Raw genomic sequence first — 17,663 nt, forward strand, 5'->3', positions numbered from 1 at the left:
TTTGGCCGACATAGATAATATTTTCAAATAGATAAAAGAAAGAGAAAGTGCTATATAACTTTCAGGATGATAAAGCAGTTGATTATCATTCTTGAGTTACTGAGCGTTTTTATTATTTTTGAAATTATTATTGATAAAACTTAAAATTCTTAGATTTTTTAATCTATATTGGCAGCTTGAAATCATTAATAATATATCAAAATTTTCAAATATCTCTTGAAGTTACTGAGTAGTAGTTTTTATCTCTTGCAGAGTAACAGTCGCGACTTGGTGAAGCATTGGGACGCCGTACAGTCCTACCTGAATCAGTACGGATATTTGAGACCATCTCCGGATGGCGCAGACAACCTGCGGACGGAAGACAAGCTCAGGGAGGCCATTCGACGCATGCAGAGGTATGGTGGGGTCAGCCCCACGGGCATCGTGGACGGACCCACCCTCGCACTGCTCAAAAAGAAGAGATGCGGGATGCAGGACCTTACTCCCGGAGAGAGGGTCCGGAGGTACGCAGTTCAAGGTCAACAATGGCCAAAGAAGGATCTTACCTGGAGGTAAAGATTGCTTTTATATAATTATTTAGACTTAGACTTAAAGGTTTAAATTAGCCTTGCATATAATAAATCTCATTGATACGGTGGATAGTGAGCAAATTCTTAAAAAGTTTTGCATTTTTTTATTTCAACCAATATGTCCATTTTATAATTAAATTATAAATACGTGTTGCAAAATTAATTTTGTTTTCTTTTTTATGCGTGTTGAAATATTTATTGATCCACATTTCTGTTATAAAAAACAAATTCTTGTAATCGAATTAGTTTAAGCACTGCCTCAAAATAATAATAAAAAAAACTATACAAAACAGGGCTCTTATACTTTAGTAACACTTGAATTAAATGAGTAGGATTTGTGTGAATTATAAGAAATCGATCACAACTTCTCACGTGGAAAAGAAAGTGCATCTCAGTATTCACCAGGACCTAATCTCATCACTTTGTGGGTCTTAGCTATGTTTTGTAATCAATTTTTATAATTTTATCCTTCATCATTATACGTTTCACTCAAAATTATATGCTTCATTTTTATTACCTACAATGACTTTATCATTTTTAAAAGTAAAATACGTACGAAAGTGACTCAGCGGCGAGCAGAAAAGAAAGCACAAATATCCAATCACCAAAAGGAAATGTAAATGTGCTTATTTCACTTTTTAAAATCAAATATAACTTGGGAATGGGAAAATTTTTATATTCCAACCGCCATTTATACTTAACCGTTGGTTAAACAATAAGCATAAATTGAAGACTGCATTTCCTGCCATTTTGTATATACTCCCAGACTGATTTTAATTATTTATTTGGTTCAGAAAGCACTATTTGAAGAAAAAGGTTAAAGAAAGGCGATTAAAGAAATAATCTGAGCTGCCTATAATGTTTATTTTGAAAACTGTGATATATATATATTTTTATTTTTGTGTAGAAGATTCATAATTGTGATTTCTTTTTGAGATGGACATTTATAATATGATCAATTAGCATTTCCAAATCAAAATTGTTTTAAAAGTTCTATTCTTTGTCCATCTGGAAAGTTCCTCTTCTAAATAGCAGATATTGCTTTAACGCTGGTTATTTAAAATCTATATATCCTTGATCAAAATACTTTAAAACTTTCAACAACAAAATTTTTTTCTTGTTTTTAGAACTTGCTATTAATGACTCGTAAAGATTCCGACCTCGGAAAACCACAAAATGTTCTTAAAAAAAGGTTACTTCTATTAATGTAAGAGAGTTGTATTTTTGGATGCCTGACACGACTTTCTAAGAGCTTTCTATTTAAGTTTCAAACACGTCAGAAGTATGCCCAAAATTATTAACATAACTGAAGTACCTATTAACTAAATTTCACCATCGGAAGTTGACTTCCCCAAACTCTTCCATATGCTCTCTAATAAAAGCAATAAAGCATCTTACCAAACCCACAAAAATTAACTTTTATCATTTAAATGAAATGGATATAATGATGCTGCATTTTATAGTTTTCTTAATCCCTGGATGTGCTGAAAGAAAGAAATACAAAATTCGGCTGCTAAACAGTGCACATTGGTGGAAAGAAAAAAAAAAAGCAACAAAAAAAAAAAAAAAAAAAAAAAGAAAGAAAGAAAGAAAGAAAAGAAAAGAAAAAGAAAAAAAAAAAAAACCTTGTACGAATCGAACTTGTTTATAGTATCTCTTGTTTGCCTACACAATCTTCTATTGATAATCAACACACCTGCAGAACAGCTGTGGTTATAAGTCTGAAACAGGGTATCATGGTTTCTTGAATAATTTTCTCTTCAGCTGCAGATTTTTTTTTCCCTACTTCTGTTTAAAGATCTAAATTCCGAACAAATACTTCAAAAGCATTTAATTACTTGTATCGAAGTTACGTTCAGTAAACAGCGTTGTATTGCAATAATGATTGAGTTTAAATAAAATTTATGAAATATGAATTAAACGTCCTTGTATTTGGAGGCCGGTTGAGCAATTTTCTAATTGACCTACTGTGCCCTAAAAAAGCAAAATACATGAACGATTATTTGATACAGCGTGAACTGAATTTTCTTCTTTAAATCAAAACCATGTGGTCAAAAAAAGGTTAAAAGGGAGATTCTACTTGCATCCAACCAGGGATCAGCAAATAACTTTTCTTGTGTTTTTTCACTCTAGTCGCAATGTGTATGTGTGTGCATTTATCTATTTTTTTATTTTCTCGCAACAAATCGTGCCCCACTTGTCAACTTTGTCCATTTTTTTCTATTTGAATACATTTAATTTCCTGGATTAAATTTTTTAAATAAAATTTCAGTTATTCATTAGAAATTTTCAGTTTGTTTAGCTGCTAGAAAATCAGCAAAACAAACTGAAAACATTTAAGTTTATCTAATTTTTTAAAATCACGGATTAAATCAATACGATACCAAAATTCCATATTTAACCCTCTAATTGCTTTATAGAATTTTTAGGATTAATAATTTTATTATTTTGTACCATCGCAATCAAAATCAAATTTCTTTTCATGGCTAAAAAGGTCAACTTTTGAAAAATTTATTATATTTGTATCTCACTATTCGGTATTTCATCGAAATAATGTAATAGAATCATTAACTTTATAATTTTAATTCTTTTTTTTTTAGACTTTCTTGGAAAGTAACTAGTTGTTTAAACCAAGATAATCAAATAATTGATTCTGTGTATCTTTCCCAAGGGAAAAATAGCAATATTTACTATTTTTTTTTGTAGTTAAAAAAATTTGCCATTTAAGTGTAAAATTATATTTTTATATTAAATATGATAATTATCAATGAATTTAGTAATCTTTTTCTCAGATTATAAAAATATTCTCTTGAGAATGCTTTGTGATGATCATAAAATTAAACATATTTAAATTTAGATTTATTATTCGTAATGAATTCGCATCAATGCTCACAATTTTTTCTAAATACATTTTTATTGTTAAAACAAAGGCATCAAAAAATTCTGACTCACAGTTTACACTTCTTAGGCTAAAGCATTTGCTTGCTATAATAAATTTATGAAAACTAGACATTCAATACGAATTGTTCTGCTCCTAGTAAGATATGACGCAGTTTTTACCAGAAAAAAAAGCAGTTCCCTACTGCATGTCAGCACAGAAGGCAATAATGTTAGAATTGACCTAAAATTTTATTTCTGGAAGTTTAGCAGAATAATTCGGCACCACCGGTTTCATTTCTTTTTTAATATTATATAAAGTGCTTGTAAAATAACCGTCTATATATTCGGTGACAATATGAAAAAAGATACAGGCCGAAAATATCATTAACCGGCAAGCAGGCGTCACGTTCAATGAACTTACTTGAAAGATGAAGCCATTTTTTATTTTAGAAACTTCCGGATATATATCTTTGCATAATTTGATTTTTTTTAAAAAAATTGATAATATTCAAAGTTATTTTAAAGTTGTTACTATTTTTTATTGCTATTATCCATTTTAAAAAGAATTATGAGCATTTTCTGAAAAATCGTGTTTTCTGACTCGATGGGTAAAATTTCGCGAAAAGTTTGGAAAAGTAAAGAAATGTTAAATATTTCACACTGATATTCAAAAGCTCAAAAACTTCAGCTTGTAGTTTTTTAGAAAAACAATTCCATTAGATTAATTAAAAAAGTTTTAAAATAATTTTTAAAAAATTAAAAAATAAATTTAAACATTGTTGATCCATATTCTTAACAAATTCAGGATTCAAATAATTTTTAATTGAATGTTCATCTTATTTTGGATACTTAACTTTATATTTTGTATGCAGCTGTAGTAATTTTAAATTTACAAGCAATTTCAGATAAATAGGATTCATTAAACTGCTCATTCGAATCACAGCGAAAAAGTATAAAGTTGTGGATGTTTTTAAGTTCTTCTTTGGAATAAATATTTTATAAAAATTAAATTTTGTTGAAAATCATAGATTAAAACATAAGAATTTAAAAATTTGGGATTCAACTTTCGGATACTTTTCAACAAATGTCACTTTTAACCCTCTCAATGTATTTGCAGCATCACGAATTTGAATAATGGACATACTCATACCGTAAATATAACAATCGCGAATTGTTGAATACGTCATCACTTTCTTACTACCACCATTCTGTCTCAATTTCAGGAACATGATCATGCGCAATCCATACAAAACTAAAAAGATCCTGGTTGAAAATTATCATTGATCGCCTTGCTTCTTCAAGAACCCATTTTATTTTAGAATAGAAATGGTGGAGGAAAAAAAAAAAAATAGCAGTTTCCATCTCATTTAATGATCTGTGTGCGAACAAAAAGTGTCAAGTACAATTATAGCTGATTTTGAGTAATTAACAGAAGAGGAGTAAATAAACAAACAAAAAAATAATAACAACATACAAATTTAATTTTTTCTTTCTCTGCACTTGAAAAATAATTATTATTAGAAAATAAAGTCATTTCCACTTGGCAAATTCATTAATTTACTGCTTTTTATGCCGAAATGAAATGAACTTCATAAATATAGAATGAATAAAATGTTGTTAATTTGAGGCGATTGCCTTTTTAAATACTAATTAATCTAAAAAAAATTCAAGTGTATACAGGTTTGAAATTATATATTACTTTTATTTAAAAAAACGTATTTCTGGCATCATTTTTTTCAATCCATCTTTTTATTTGCCTTCCTGTTCCATAGGTACGTATTTGAGAATATAATGACTTTCATTGGTCCATGCATTGATGGAAGTTTAGTATTTCTCACAATGATTTCTGATTTAGAAATGAATTTGGTTATTAACCGAATTTTTATTCTGTACCGGTGGTGTTCCCTGGCCGTGAGTTTGAAAAACAGCTGATCATACAGAAGGGAATAATTGAAATAAAAAAAAAATCTTTGTATCTGATAAAAATTTTGAAAAAACACACTTTTAATTATTTTTTTATAATTTGTGTGCATTTTTGTATAAATTGTAAAGATTTGGCAAACTTTAATAGAAAAATAAATTTTTAAGTTTTGTAATTCAGCACTTTTTTTTTATCTTTCCCAATTTTTGTTGCATTTTCTATTCAAACATCTGTTCTTTTAGTATAGCTGCCGTTAAATTTATGGAATTGTTTCAGAATTACGTCATGATGACGTCAGAATTGCGTCATAAAATGACCTTTAATAACTGTTTCCAAACAATGATAATTCCTGCTTTAGAAAAAGCTGATTTCTTTTTTTTTTTTTTTATAGTTTCACTCAATAAACAATTTTTTTTTCTGTTTATTTTTCAATTGCTTTTTTTTCTTTTTGTTATACGAAAAAGGAATTCTATTTATTTAGGTCAATGTCGATCAACACTATTGTTTTATTTATTAGTTTAGTGCAACTGATATTAAAGTAGAATATTTCGTTTCTAAATATATACGAAGTCAGCAAAATCTATTTAATTGAAGCATTAAAATTACTTGACTGTACGTATTTTAGAATATCAAGAGCACCACCTCTGTCTTTTTCTTTCTGATTCTCCATTTTCATGATTAATTTTTTGGCATTAGCTTCAATTTTTAGAAATAAAGAGAAAAAAAATCAAATCATTATTTGTTTACATTTCTATAATCCAAAAAGAAAAAAGAAAAAAAAAAAAAGAAGGAGAAAAAAAGATCTAAATTATACTTTTTAAACTGAATTTACAGTTGATTTCAAACTTCCAGACTGTGGCTAAAAGGGAGATCAATCTTCAGTTTTTAATTGCTGAAACGAAACCTTCTTAGCATCCATTAAAAAGAGCCCCGAGCAGGAGATAAAAAGTGAAGAGAGACACGTGAGGCTGTGGATCGTTGTCCCCCAGCCTTTCTGTTCCTGTGTGTGCCGGAAAGGGCTAATTTTAGCCTTTCCAAAAGTATTCATTTGAATAAACACGCCTTTTCACGCGAGACAACGGAAGGTTGGTCCTAATTGATGGAGACATCGCGAGCGATATTGCATGACGAATTTCGAGAGGGATTTTAATTAAGCTGAATTTTATGATCGGGACTAGATCTCGCTCTTTATGTTTTACTGTCGGACAAGGGTTTCCGGTCGGACTCATAATGCCGTGGAACAATGACTCATTGGTGCCAAGGGAGGGGGGAGAGGGAGTGACGACTGTTGTTTATGTGAGACGACAAAAGCATTGCGATGGTACAAATCTTTAAGGCATAAAAGTCACTTTCTTACTCATCCATTAAGCATAACGTGCGTTCAACCAGTTTGAAACTGCGAAATTTCAACATGAAAACAATGTCGGCATGAAACTGAATACACGATCAAAGAAAGATAAACAATATTCGTTTTTTCATCTGATGCATAAAAATGTGTGAAGCATCGTGAACAGATAAACCAATTGATTCGTATTTGAATTACCATTTGTTTTGTACATAACACGAGATAATTCGAGTGTGATTATGTTTATATTTTTTTTTATAATTTAATCGAATAAACTCGTCATCCATTCGGAATACCCTCATTTCAATTAAAGTTTCAGAATAGGAAGAATTAAATAAAACTTTACATACATTAATAAAAGAATTATTTTAAATGTGCAATTATTTTTGCTATGAATATTTGTTATGTCACTTAATTTCCATAAAAAAAAATTCTCAAAAGCATGAGACTCTGTTATGACACCGAAAATGAACATTGCATCTTATATGTGAACGTATAAAATTATATGCTGCTTTATAACATTAACAATATACTTGTGACAACGAAAAAAATATTGTTCCAAGAAATTCAGCAATTTATTGTACTATAGACGTTATTGTAAACTTTTGCAAAATGAAATATTGTAGACTTATTGTAAAACTAGCCGCCTTTGGCGACCAGCCGGTTCGCCAATCTTAATGCTCGTTAAAATTTTAATAATTAACTATTTTATGTAATTCCTATTTTAATAGCTTCTTCATTAAAATATTTTAAAACTTCAAATTTCAATTCACTCAGAATATTATAAAGGCCTTCAGTCATAACGTAATCTGTATCTCTTCAATTTTCTGTTAGCTCCCATAGAATTTATGCTTTAAACTAAAGTGGAAATGACTAATCTGCAATTAATATCATAAAATTTTTTACTGAAACAAAGCTTTTTTTTTTTTTTTTTGTAATATGATTACTGAAAACAGAGTCACTGAGCATTTAAACCTTATGGCCATTAAAGAATATCTTTCTTAATTTATGTAATATCTCAAGAATTTGTCAACAAAATTTTTTCAGATTCATCTTGAGCAGGTATATTAATTAACAATGTTTAATTTTAAATGCATCAAACACTAAGAAAATAAACAGAATCTTTTAAAATAATCGGTCGAAAACAGGTTAAAAAAATTACTTAAAAAATGATGAACTTAAACTAACATAAATACAATTTAACTACAAAAGCACACAACTAACCTAAAAATAATTTAAATCGAGTCCGCTTCCGTTGAAATGTAAACAATCAGAATACAATGCGCATGCGTGAATTTTCAACGCCAGTTACGGTAACGCAAATGCGTGAATTTTTCTACGCCAGTTGGGGTAACGCTATGTAAATTAGAAATTTTTAATTTCCTTTAATCTGTGTTATTTTAATTCAAAAGTACTTCAGAATGAATCTGAAAGATCGATTCATTAACAATGTTTAATTTTAAATGCATCAAACTTTAAGAAAATAAACAGAATCGTTTGAAATAATCGGCCGAAAAATGTTAGCCCTAGTCTCATTGCTGTTGGGAAAAAAAATGAAGCCTTACTAATTTGGCGGTGGGGAAAATGAAAGGATTTTTTTGGCGGGAAAGTTAGTTTTTAATTAATAATTCAAATTCAAATTCAAAATTCAAAAAAAAGGGACCCCAGGTGCACATTCCCGATCTCCAAGGTATACATGTACCAAATTTGGTAGCTGTTGGTCAAATGGTCTTTTCTGTAGAGCGCCAACACACACACACACACACACATACATTGAGCTTTATATATAAGTATAGATGAATAAAATGCAAATAACGACGAAAAATAAAAAAATATTCGAAGAAATTCAGATTTATCGTAGTCGCTTAGAATAAATTTACTATAACCGAATTTTTACAATAACTTCAGAAAAAAACAACTTAAGATTAACAAATATAGCATATTTTGATTTTTATAATGCCATTCTGCTCTCATAATTTTAGTGCTTTTAATAAAACCATCTTAAATAAAACGCTGTATAAAAATAATTTCAACTTCAATATCAAAAATATTTTGATTGTCTCTCCCAAATTTAAATCTATAAAAATATAAGATTGTAAGAAATAATTAATGATATTTAAAAGATTCTTTTTTCATTTCAACGTATAGTGTAATAATTTGATTAAAAATTGAACGAACCTCTGCGTTATCATTTTATTGAAATTGTACTGAATTATAATAACATTTAATCTTAGTTTCAACGTTTTTCATCTCAGAAAAAACATCGCAACGGGTTTTTTTTTGTTTTTTTTTTCTCTCTCTCTCTCTCTCTCTTCTTTAGAATTTTCTTTAAAATTTACTAGAATCTCAGAATAAATATCATTTTTGGCATGGTATTTTCTAAGATTTGAGTTGGCAAAATTAACAAAGCATTTATTTCATATAATTTTGTGACATTTCCGACCATAGAGATTTGTTTATTTTAGTCATTTATAATTTAATTTAATCCTTTATTTAATTAACTTATCTTAGTCTTAATTTAATATTTCATTCATTTTGGTCCCTTTTAATTCTTCTGTATTTTTATAATATTTTAATTATCAAATAGTATATATTTGATAAGATTTTTTTTACACAAGTTATTTGGTTCTTCCACAATATATGCCTAACTTGTAAAAGTTTGCTTACATGATATATTACAGGTTATGATAATATTTGTTATCATATATAACTACAAATTCAGGAAACCAGAACTCACACAGCTCTGTTCATTAATCATGTAAAGAGTTGATTATTGTCTGTAATCAATATGATGAAACGGTGAAATGGATACCGCTGATGTTCTTTATTTAATGCTCCTTTACTCCATCACCAGTTGTTACATGTTTGACTAGTTCATCCCCCCCTCTCCCCCATTTCACTTCTCCATCCGTTTCAACTTACGTATTTGTTCTCCATTAACAGGCAAATGAAACAAAGAAGTGTGCCCCGCGTTTTTTTGAATTGCGCAGTTGTCTTTTGTGTTGATGGAAAGCGTGTTTCAAGTCAACCCGAGTTAGCTTTTTTTTCCTTTTTTTTTTCCCCTTCTTTTCTTTTCCCGTTTCTTGTTTTTTTTTTTTTTTTTTATTTGTTTTTTTGTTTTATTGCAGATGTGTTAAAACAGTAAAAATTTCTCCTTCTACCTCAATATCGTAAAATTAAAACAATATTGGTGAGATTTTCTACGTCGTTATCATAGATTACCATTATTTAATGGTTTGGATGGAGTGAACATTTTGATTTTTCATGATTCATCTAAAAAATGTACATTAGAAAAATTGTATTTTTTTTTTATGATAGAAAGTTGAAATGTAGCATTTTCACCCTCTTAAAAATATCATTTAAATTTTTTTTTAAAAATTAATTGTACGATTATTTTAACTGTACGAAGAAAATTTTCAAATATCTGGTGGAACAAAAATAATAGCTTTATTATAATCGTTATAAAGAATTCATACCATTGCTCTGACTATGCTGCAATCCAGTATAGTTAGCTCACAAACGAAAAATGCTACAAAAATCATTTAAAAAAAAAGAGTAACCTTCAATGTTTGCGTTCCCCGTCCTATTTTAAACTTTATTTTCATTTTAATAGTGTTAAATGTGCAAGTCGGATGACTATCAATATCGGAATACTATTCTAAAATATGCTGATTTTTCTTTATAGAGTATTATGATCTTTATTTGAATAGAAGATTTAAAACACGTGAAATAAAAAGAAATTATTTTCGCTTTTAAAATTTATGTTAAAATTAAATCATTCAGTGATGTTACAATTCGCTTAAAGAATTCTGTGCATCCTTAATTGTATCTGTAGAATTGCGCATTTAGGAGACAAAAGATGCAGTCAATTTAAATGATAGAGAAAACAAAATAATTATGGGTTTATACGATGTAAGTGAAAACAATCGCATGAATATTAAAACAAAATGAATAATAAAAAATAAATAAATAAATAGCAGATTTAATGGAAATTTTTTTAGTTTTAGTTATTTTAACGTCCAGTTTTCAAGCAACACTGGGGCTATTTTGGAGCGGACCTCGTAATTTAGAACTGCGGTCAGATGACTGGGACGACATCTGAGCTGACACCCCCTCCCCTCCAAACACACACACTCACACACAGACAAACACACATATATATATTACTCGCAAAGCCATTTATCAGTATGTAATATGCTTATTATGCTTCTTGTCACTTATCAGTGATTTAGAAAGAATGAATGATGCCTCGGATTTGGTATTATTTTTTTTTTGCCGCTCATCATTTTAAATGCTGATATAAATGCCCTATTGTTTTTTTATTGCTCCATCTAAGATTGTCACCCTGGCCATGTATATCTTTCTGGTCGCAGCGCCATTCTGCATAGCTTTGAAATACAACAAATTAAATTTTAAAAAATTTCGCAAAAAAATTACTTTCTCGCGTACGAAAATATAGAGAAAATATTGTAATCGTTTAAAAATTCGAACTCGAGATTTTGACGAATCTCCACATTTTAGATCTATCTGACTACGAAAAACACATTTTTGGCATTATGCCTGTCTTTCTGCTTGGCATTATGTATATCTGTCTGTTTCTCTATCTCTCTGTCTATCTGCTTGTGACAAAGATAATTCAGAAAAATTTTGAGTTGGACGGATGAAATTTGGTATAAATCTTTGCATCAAATTTATAGATTGTTATTATCACATTTTGAGCAAAATCTAATCAGAAGTCTGTCTGTACGGCTGTTCGAATATAAGATAACCAGAAAATGAATAGAGACACGGTACCACAAAAAATTCGGCACATAAATTCAATTTTTATATTTTAGACACCTATTAAACACCTATTACGACCCCTATATTTTCCTGTGCGTCCTCACATTTATAGAAATCTTGGGTTGAGGGATTAATACCAACAGGAATTGGGATACAAATTACCAACAGGAATTTGGATTAAAATGGAAATATGTTCAAACACTTTGATGCTTGGTATATTCGAAATAAGCTCCTTAAATGAATCCTCAACCTACAGAAGATAATTTTGTATGCCTTGCTTGCAAATGCATGTATTCACAACTTGTCCCGTAGCATTTGTAAGAATTTGGAATCATTATTGGATCATGTACAAATATCACATTCTTCTGTCAAAAGATATTTGGAAAGATAAGGCAATCCGTATTTGATGAAGTTAAATATGTTTGCCTTATTTATTAAATTTTTTTAAAAAAAAACATATAATCTCTCTTTTGTTGGAAATTTACTGTCTATCTTCTTTTCCATTGACAAATTTTCATATGGATCAACCAAATTTTCTATTACTGCAGTTCATATGAATGCGTTTACGATCTGAATGCTAAAATTCTGCTTAAGTTGGATACATATAAAATATATAATGAACATGAAAGCATATATATATATATAATTAAATTGAATATTTTTAATTAAATTGAAGCGAGATTTTCGAATTATTTTAGGAACTAGAGTGTTAGAACCTCGTTTCAATTTAATTAGAAATATTCATACCTTTTTTAATCAATAAAAAAATTGAAGAAATCAATTATCATTAAGACATTTGATCTAAATACTTGATTAGCACTGTTTCGTCGCACAACTTCTCCAGTATCAATTAGAGAAGGCTCAGACCTTAAAAAATCCTCTCAAGTTACACATCATTATAACTTGAGACTTTCAAAACCTATTGAACGTCTTTCACAATCAATTCGTTAGGGAAAAAAGACCTAATAATGGCCTTAAGTTTCCAATTTCGATATCTTTTGAAACAATACCACTGGATGATGCAACTCCGCAGCGTCAATGGACCAACTGCCACCGGATATTTATTTGGTTAATAGCTAAAATTTTTATTTATTTATTTTCTTTGAAGAACCTTTCTAGAAAGTTCCATGGGCTCTCTTTAATAATATTCAAAGACCTAATTAACCCTTTGGGTAAGGTTTTTAAAAGGAGTTTTGCGTTTGGAACAGATTTAATTTGGTGATGTGCAAAATACCATATAAAAGGTTTATTGAATAAAGTTCTGTTAAATATATTAAGTCGAATAAAGTTAAATAAAACTTTTATTGACGAATTAAAGCGGTTTTATGATATTCCTTGCTATTAAATGTACTCAAGAGGTTAATAAAGCATTTTTAGATTCCTCTCAACGCTTTTTGTCAAAAATTCTGTGATAAAAAAGGTAACTTTTCTTAATTAGAATTTAAGAATTTTCTTAATCGAGGTAATGAAAAAAAAAAAACATTTTAGCTGCCATTAAATGTCATGCAAATAAACAGAAACGGCCTTGCACTGTAAAATTCATATGCATCGTATTTTTAGATAATTTTTATCTCCGACTTATTTATCAATTGATTATAAATTTTAAAAGGTGCTTCGCCGATGTTTTTATAAAACTTCTGGGTTTTGAAGGGCTTTCTTATTATGTTAAAATACTGAATTATCATTTCTTTGTCTTAAACATAGCAAAGATATTTGAAAGTTTGTATTATATTTTGGTTCATATATTTAAGTTCAATATAGTCTTGGTACGTTTCAAAAATTGAATGGGCATTATATAGAAAGCAATATTTATTTCTTTGATGTCACTTAAAGCCTTTTCGTGATAACTTGACAAGATTTCCTTTTAAGCAAAAATATTGAAGCATTTTTTTTATTAATATTAAAAGAGAATTCGAGTCCACGCATTATTCTTTATAAAATTTTTTGAAGATAATTTTTGGAATGATTAGCTGTTAAAGCTGCATAGTCTGTAAATAGATTGATAGATCATGCATAAGTAATTTAAAAAGGAAGGACAATTAATAAGTAATATTATTGTCGGAAACATTTTATAGTTTCCGAAAATTTTGTAGCGTTATGTTCACAAATGTCTTTTTATTTAATAATTTTATCATTTAAATTCCACGGCGGCATTTTATGGATTAATACCCAGCTGATTCAATTTTCATATGCCTGAGTGAATTTCTGCGAATAATAAGTGGTTCGTCGACCTGGATTCAGTCATCACTTTCTTTATTAGGCCAGCCGTCTCTCTTGTTTGTCTTCCTTCTAGAAATGAACACATATATTTTTAGTTTAAGTAATTTTGTTCAAATGCTTATTACAGTTATGATCAAGCGCTCTAGCCTTTCTGACACATATACGTAAATTAAAAATAAAGTGAAGCATTCGTCTTCATTTGAAATTGAAAACCTTAAAAAAGACAATAAAATACCGCTTTGATTGCGCTTGAATATGAAAAATAGATTGGTCATTTCTAAGGACTGCATAAATGTCTTGGAAAAATTATTTGCGATGGAACTGGGGAGAATCTCAGCTGTCTGACTGCCGAAAAACTTTACTTATTTGCTATTATATAATTAGAATGAAATGTATTTAATATTTAATTGATCACTACTTAACTTCTCCTTAAATCAACTATTATGATGTAATCCAATTTGCATATATTCTTTTTTATATAGGACGAATTGTATCTGAAATTAAAAAAAAATATTGTAATGTAATTTACTAAGGATATTCCAACGAAGAATTATTTCATTTCTTTTTCTGAGAAATTTAATTTTAGAGAGAAAAAAACGAGAAGGATTTATTATTATCAGAGAAAATATTCCGAAATATTATGCATAAAGGAATTCAATATTTTAAAATACTTTTATTTCTCACTTGTTTATTTTTGCAAAGATTGAATATTGTAACCAATTTTTAATTCGCTTCCTCATATCTTGATTTGCTTTGAAACTTTATACGAATGATTGATTGCCTTCGATGACAGCACACTGTTTAATATTTTTCAAAACTTAAGTATCCATTAATAGTTTAATCAATTAATTTTTTTTATATCTCTTGCCATTTGTTGAGGATGAATTTCATAAGTAAATTGGTTCATAATTACAAAGTTGAAAATAATTTAATTAAACAAATTCTGCTGGTTAATACACTCGTTGAAAAGAGTTTTTAAAAATTGTTTTCGGTTCATTTTTTAATGCTTTTTGTATGTATAACCATAGTATTAAAAAAAGAAAAAAAAAAAAAAAGAAAGGTTCCTTTTTTCAAGTGCAGTTATAATATTGAAAATCCATCTGTGTAGAAACCAGCAGTGATATTGTAATAGTGCTATAAAAAATACCAAATCGGTGGGAAAGCAAATTATCTTGTTAGATTTATCTTTAAATGATTATTATTGAAAACTGCGGTGTTATTACTTCAAGCACTTAATTCACGAATTTTTAATTACATCAAGACTTATCAAGATAATCGCAAGGTCTTTTCACAGAATACGAGTATTTTTGAGCATGTTCACATCAAAATAACAGGGCTCTTTTTCTTTCAAACGGTCAAAGACTACCTTCCGTGTTCATCTTTTGCTTTCGCTGAAAACCAGAGCCAATGTCATCGGAAGTGTTTTCATGAAATCGAAACGCGCGATCGCACCATTTAAGCCAGATGTTCAGATTGAGGGAATCGCGTCTAAAAACGTCAGCCGACCCTTCATACGCCCATGCATTTTGATGTTGGATAGAGGAAACGAAATGCAAACATTGCGTCACTCTTGAGAGATGGGAAAAAAAAAAAAAAAAAGCCCGGCCTTGTCTTTTTCAGAATGAGCAGTGGTCACAGTAGTCTCATCTTCATTCACATCTCGTACGCCTAGAAGAACAAAGTAAAAGCTGCCACTTTGGGAAGCAAATGCCATTATGCAAAAAAAAAGAGTGATTTGGTTTTTTTTTTTTTTTTTTTTTTTTTTTGGTGCGAGGGCCAATATGTTGACCTTACTGCACCGAATTAAATAATAATAATAAAAAAAATATATCAAGATACAAGCAGATTTACAAATAAATAAAAAAAAATGATGTGAAAATTTTCAGTCAAGTGTGAACAATGTTTGTATCGGAATAAAACCAACCAAAGAAAGAGAAGGAATAGTAATTAAACGAAAGATAGTAAGAAACTATTACAATATCAAAGTTGTGTAACCGCGGTGGTCTGGTCGTTAGGTCTCGGCTTCGGAACCGGAGGGTTTCAGGTTCGAGACACGATTCCGCCAAAGAATCGTCTCGTAAGCGGATCTAGTGGACACTAAATCCGTCTGGGCTAAGTGTTCACCGGCTAGTGGCTTGTGGAAGTTTGGAGAGGGAGGGTTTCATCTCAGACGTTGTCCTCGTCATCCAACCGCGTTTCGAGTTTACGAGACCGAAATAGTCTTAGTGTCGCTTTAAAAATGAGGCGTTTATTTAATTATGCTAAACTAAACAGAAGTGGTATTATTGTTAATCCGGTAGTAGTAGTTTTTAAGTGTTTTATGCTAATTATTTTTATTAATTGATCTTTATTTCATTATTATCTAGTGTCTTTTCATTAACGATTCATTATGATTGTGATTAATTCTGATTGCGATTCAATGGTAAAGTTGAACTTTTAACTTAATATGAAACTAACATAAAAGTTGAAACTTAAAAATTCTTAGTATAGAAAGTATTTAAGATTGCTGATTATGCATAAGCAGCATTTTTAAACTTACTTTTTTTCCCGATTGAATTCAGAATCAGCTGCTTCAATGACGAAGAGTGGAATTTCGACAATCTATGATTATATGAATTATAATTGGCCTTTAATGGCTCAATTTTTTCATACCTTATCAACATGGGACATTGTCATGATATGAATCTTATTTATTTATTGTTTATCGTACTCATTTTTTTTACTGAAATGAGATCTCGTAACAAAGGCAACTAATTCTTTTGCTGTAATATTGTTTAATTAGTGTTTATTATAATAGTATCTCTTAAGTAAGAAAAGAAGAAGAAAATATTTGACGATTAAATCCCTTCCCTTTTCTTATTCTACGAGACAAATTTATTTTTTAAATGCTTTTGTTTTCAAACTTTGACTCTTTTTTTTAAGAGGGTGAATTGTCAGCTTGATTAAATGCAGCGAGCACAATTGTTATGATTCGAACTATTTACTGCAATAGTAAAACTTTATACTGATGCTTAAGTTCATCGGCATTTCATTTGTCAACAACAACAACAACAAAAGAGTTTGGCTGACATTGAAGATTTGTTATGAAACTACGCCACCAGTAAATATTGCATCATCAGAAGGTTTTGCATAATTTTAATAAAGATACCGGGTTTGTGAATCTAACTAGCAAACTGCTTGCAAAAAAAGATATTCTGGCAACCAATGGTGTGTGCTATTTAGTAGTTTCATGAAAAAATGTGGACATTTGGATGTTCTAAATCAGACAATTATACATTCGAAATAACATTAGATGCAATTTTGAGTGTGATTACAAACAATCTAAAAAGTTTGGTTTAGTTAAATCATGACAGCAAATTTTGGAAGGAAGGTTAATCTTAATAAAAGCAAAAAATCAAAACAAAAATATTTTGTTGGTTTTATCACAGTTTCTTTGAGAAAATGAGTTTTTATTTAATGTTGTCTCTCTCTCTATGGCAATTTTTGATGATAAACATGAACTCTTTTCAAGAAACATACTAGGCATGCGCGGTGTTTCAGCTTTTACTGCACAGACTCCCGGTAGAACTCGTTAAGTTCAACGCGCTTTCCCTTCTTAGTTGACTCATCCGTCCCGGCAAGGCTGACAGCTGCGACTCTCGACATGGTCTCTAACAGGCCAGACGTTATTACAGAGAGATAATGGTTTTTTTACGATTTTCGAGGTCGACCGTTAGCTTGATGAAATGGCCGTCTTAACCCTTTCAATTGCTCCATCCGAGGCACTATTTCTAAATAGGTAGAAGATACAGAAGGACAGATCCTTTGTTTTGCGTCAGGTCTTTATTGTGTTAATTGCTCAAGGACATATCTTGTGGAGATGCAGAAAAAATGAAACAAAAATAAACAAACAGAAAGTTGAAGAGTGTCTGGGGATTTACCACCACAGGAAACTCATTATCAACTT

The 17,663-nt window shown here is 29.7% G+C and overlaps 1 protein-coding gene across 1 annotated transcript in view; it reads left to right on the forward strand.

Moving 5' to 3' along the window:
• LOC129977824 (matrix metalloproteinase-2-like) overlaps positions 1–17,663 on the forward strand; it is a 77,600-nt gene that overhangs the window by 31,416 nt on the left and 28,521 nt on the right. The window contains exon 2 of the mRNA XM_056090588.1: positions 253–551. Within this exon, the coding sequence (XP_055946563.1) occupies positions 253–551 (299 nt within the window). The remainder of the gene's footprint in view (positions 1–252; positions 552–17,663) is intronic.

The sequence above is a fragment of the Argiope bruennichi genome, chromosome 1, assembly GCF_947563725.1.
Source record: "Argiope bruennichi chromosome 1, qqArgBrue1.1, whole genome shotgun sequence".
NCBI lineage: Eukaryota > Metazoa > Arthropoda > Arachnida > Araneae > Araneidae > Argiope > Argiope bruennichi.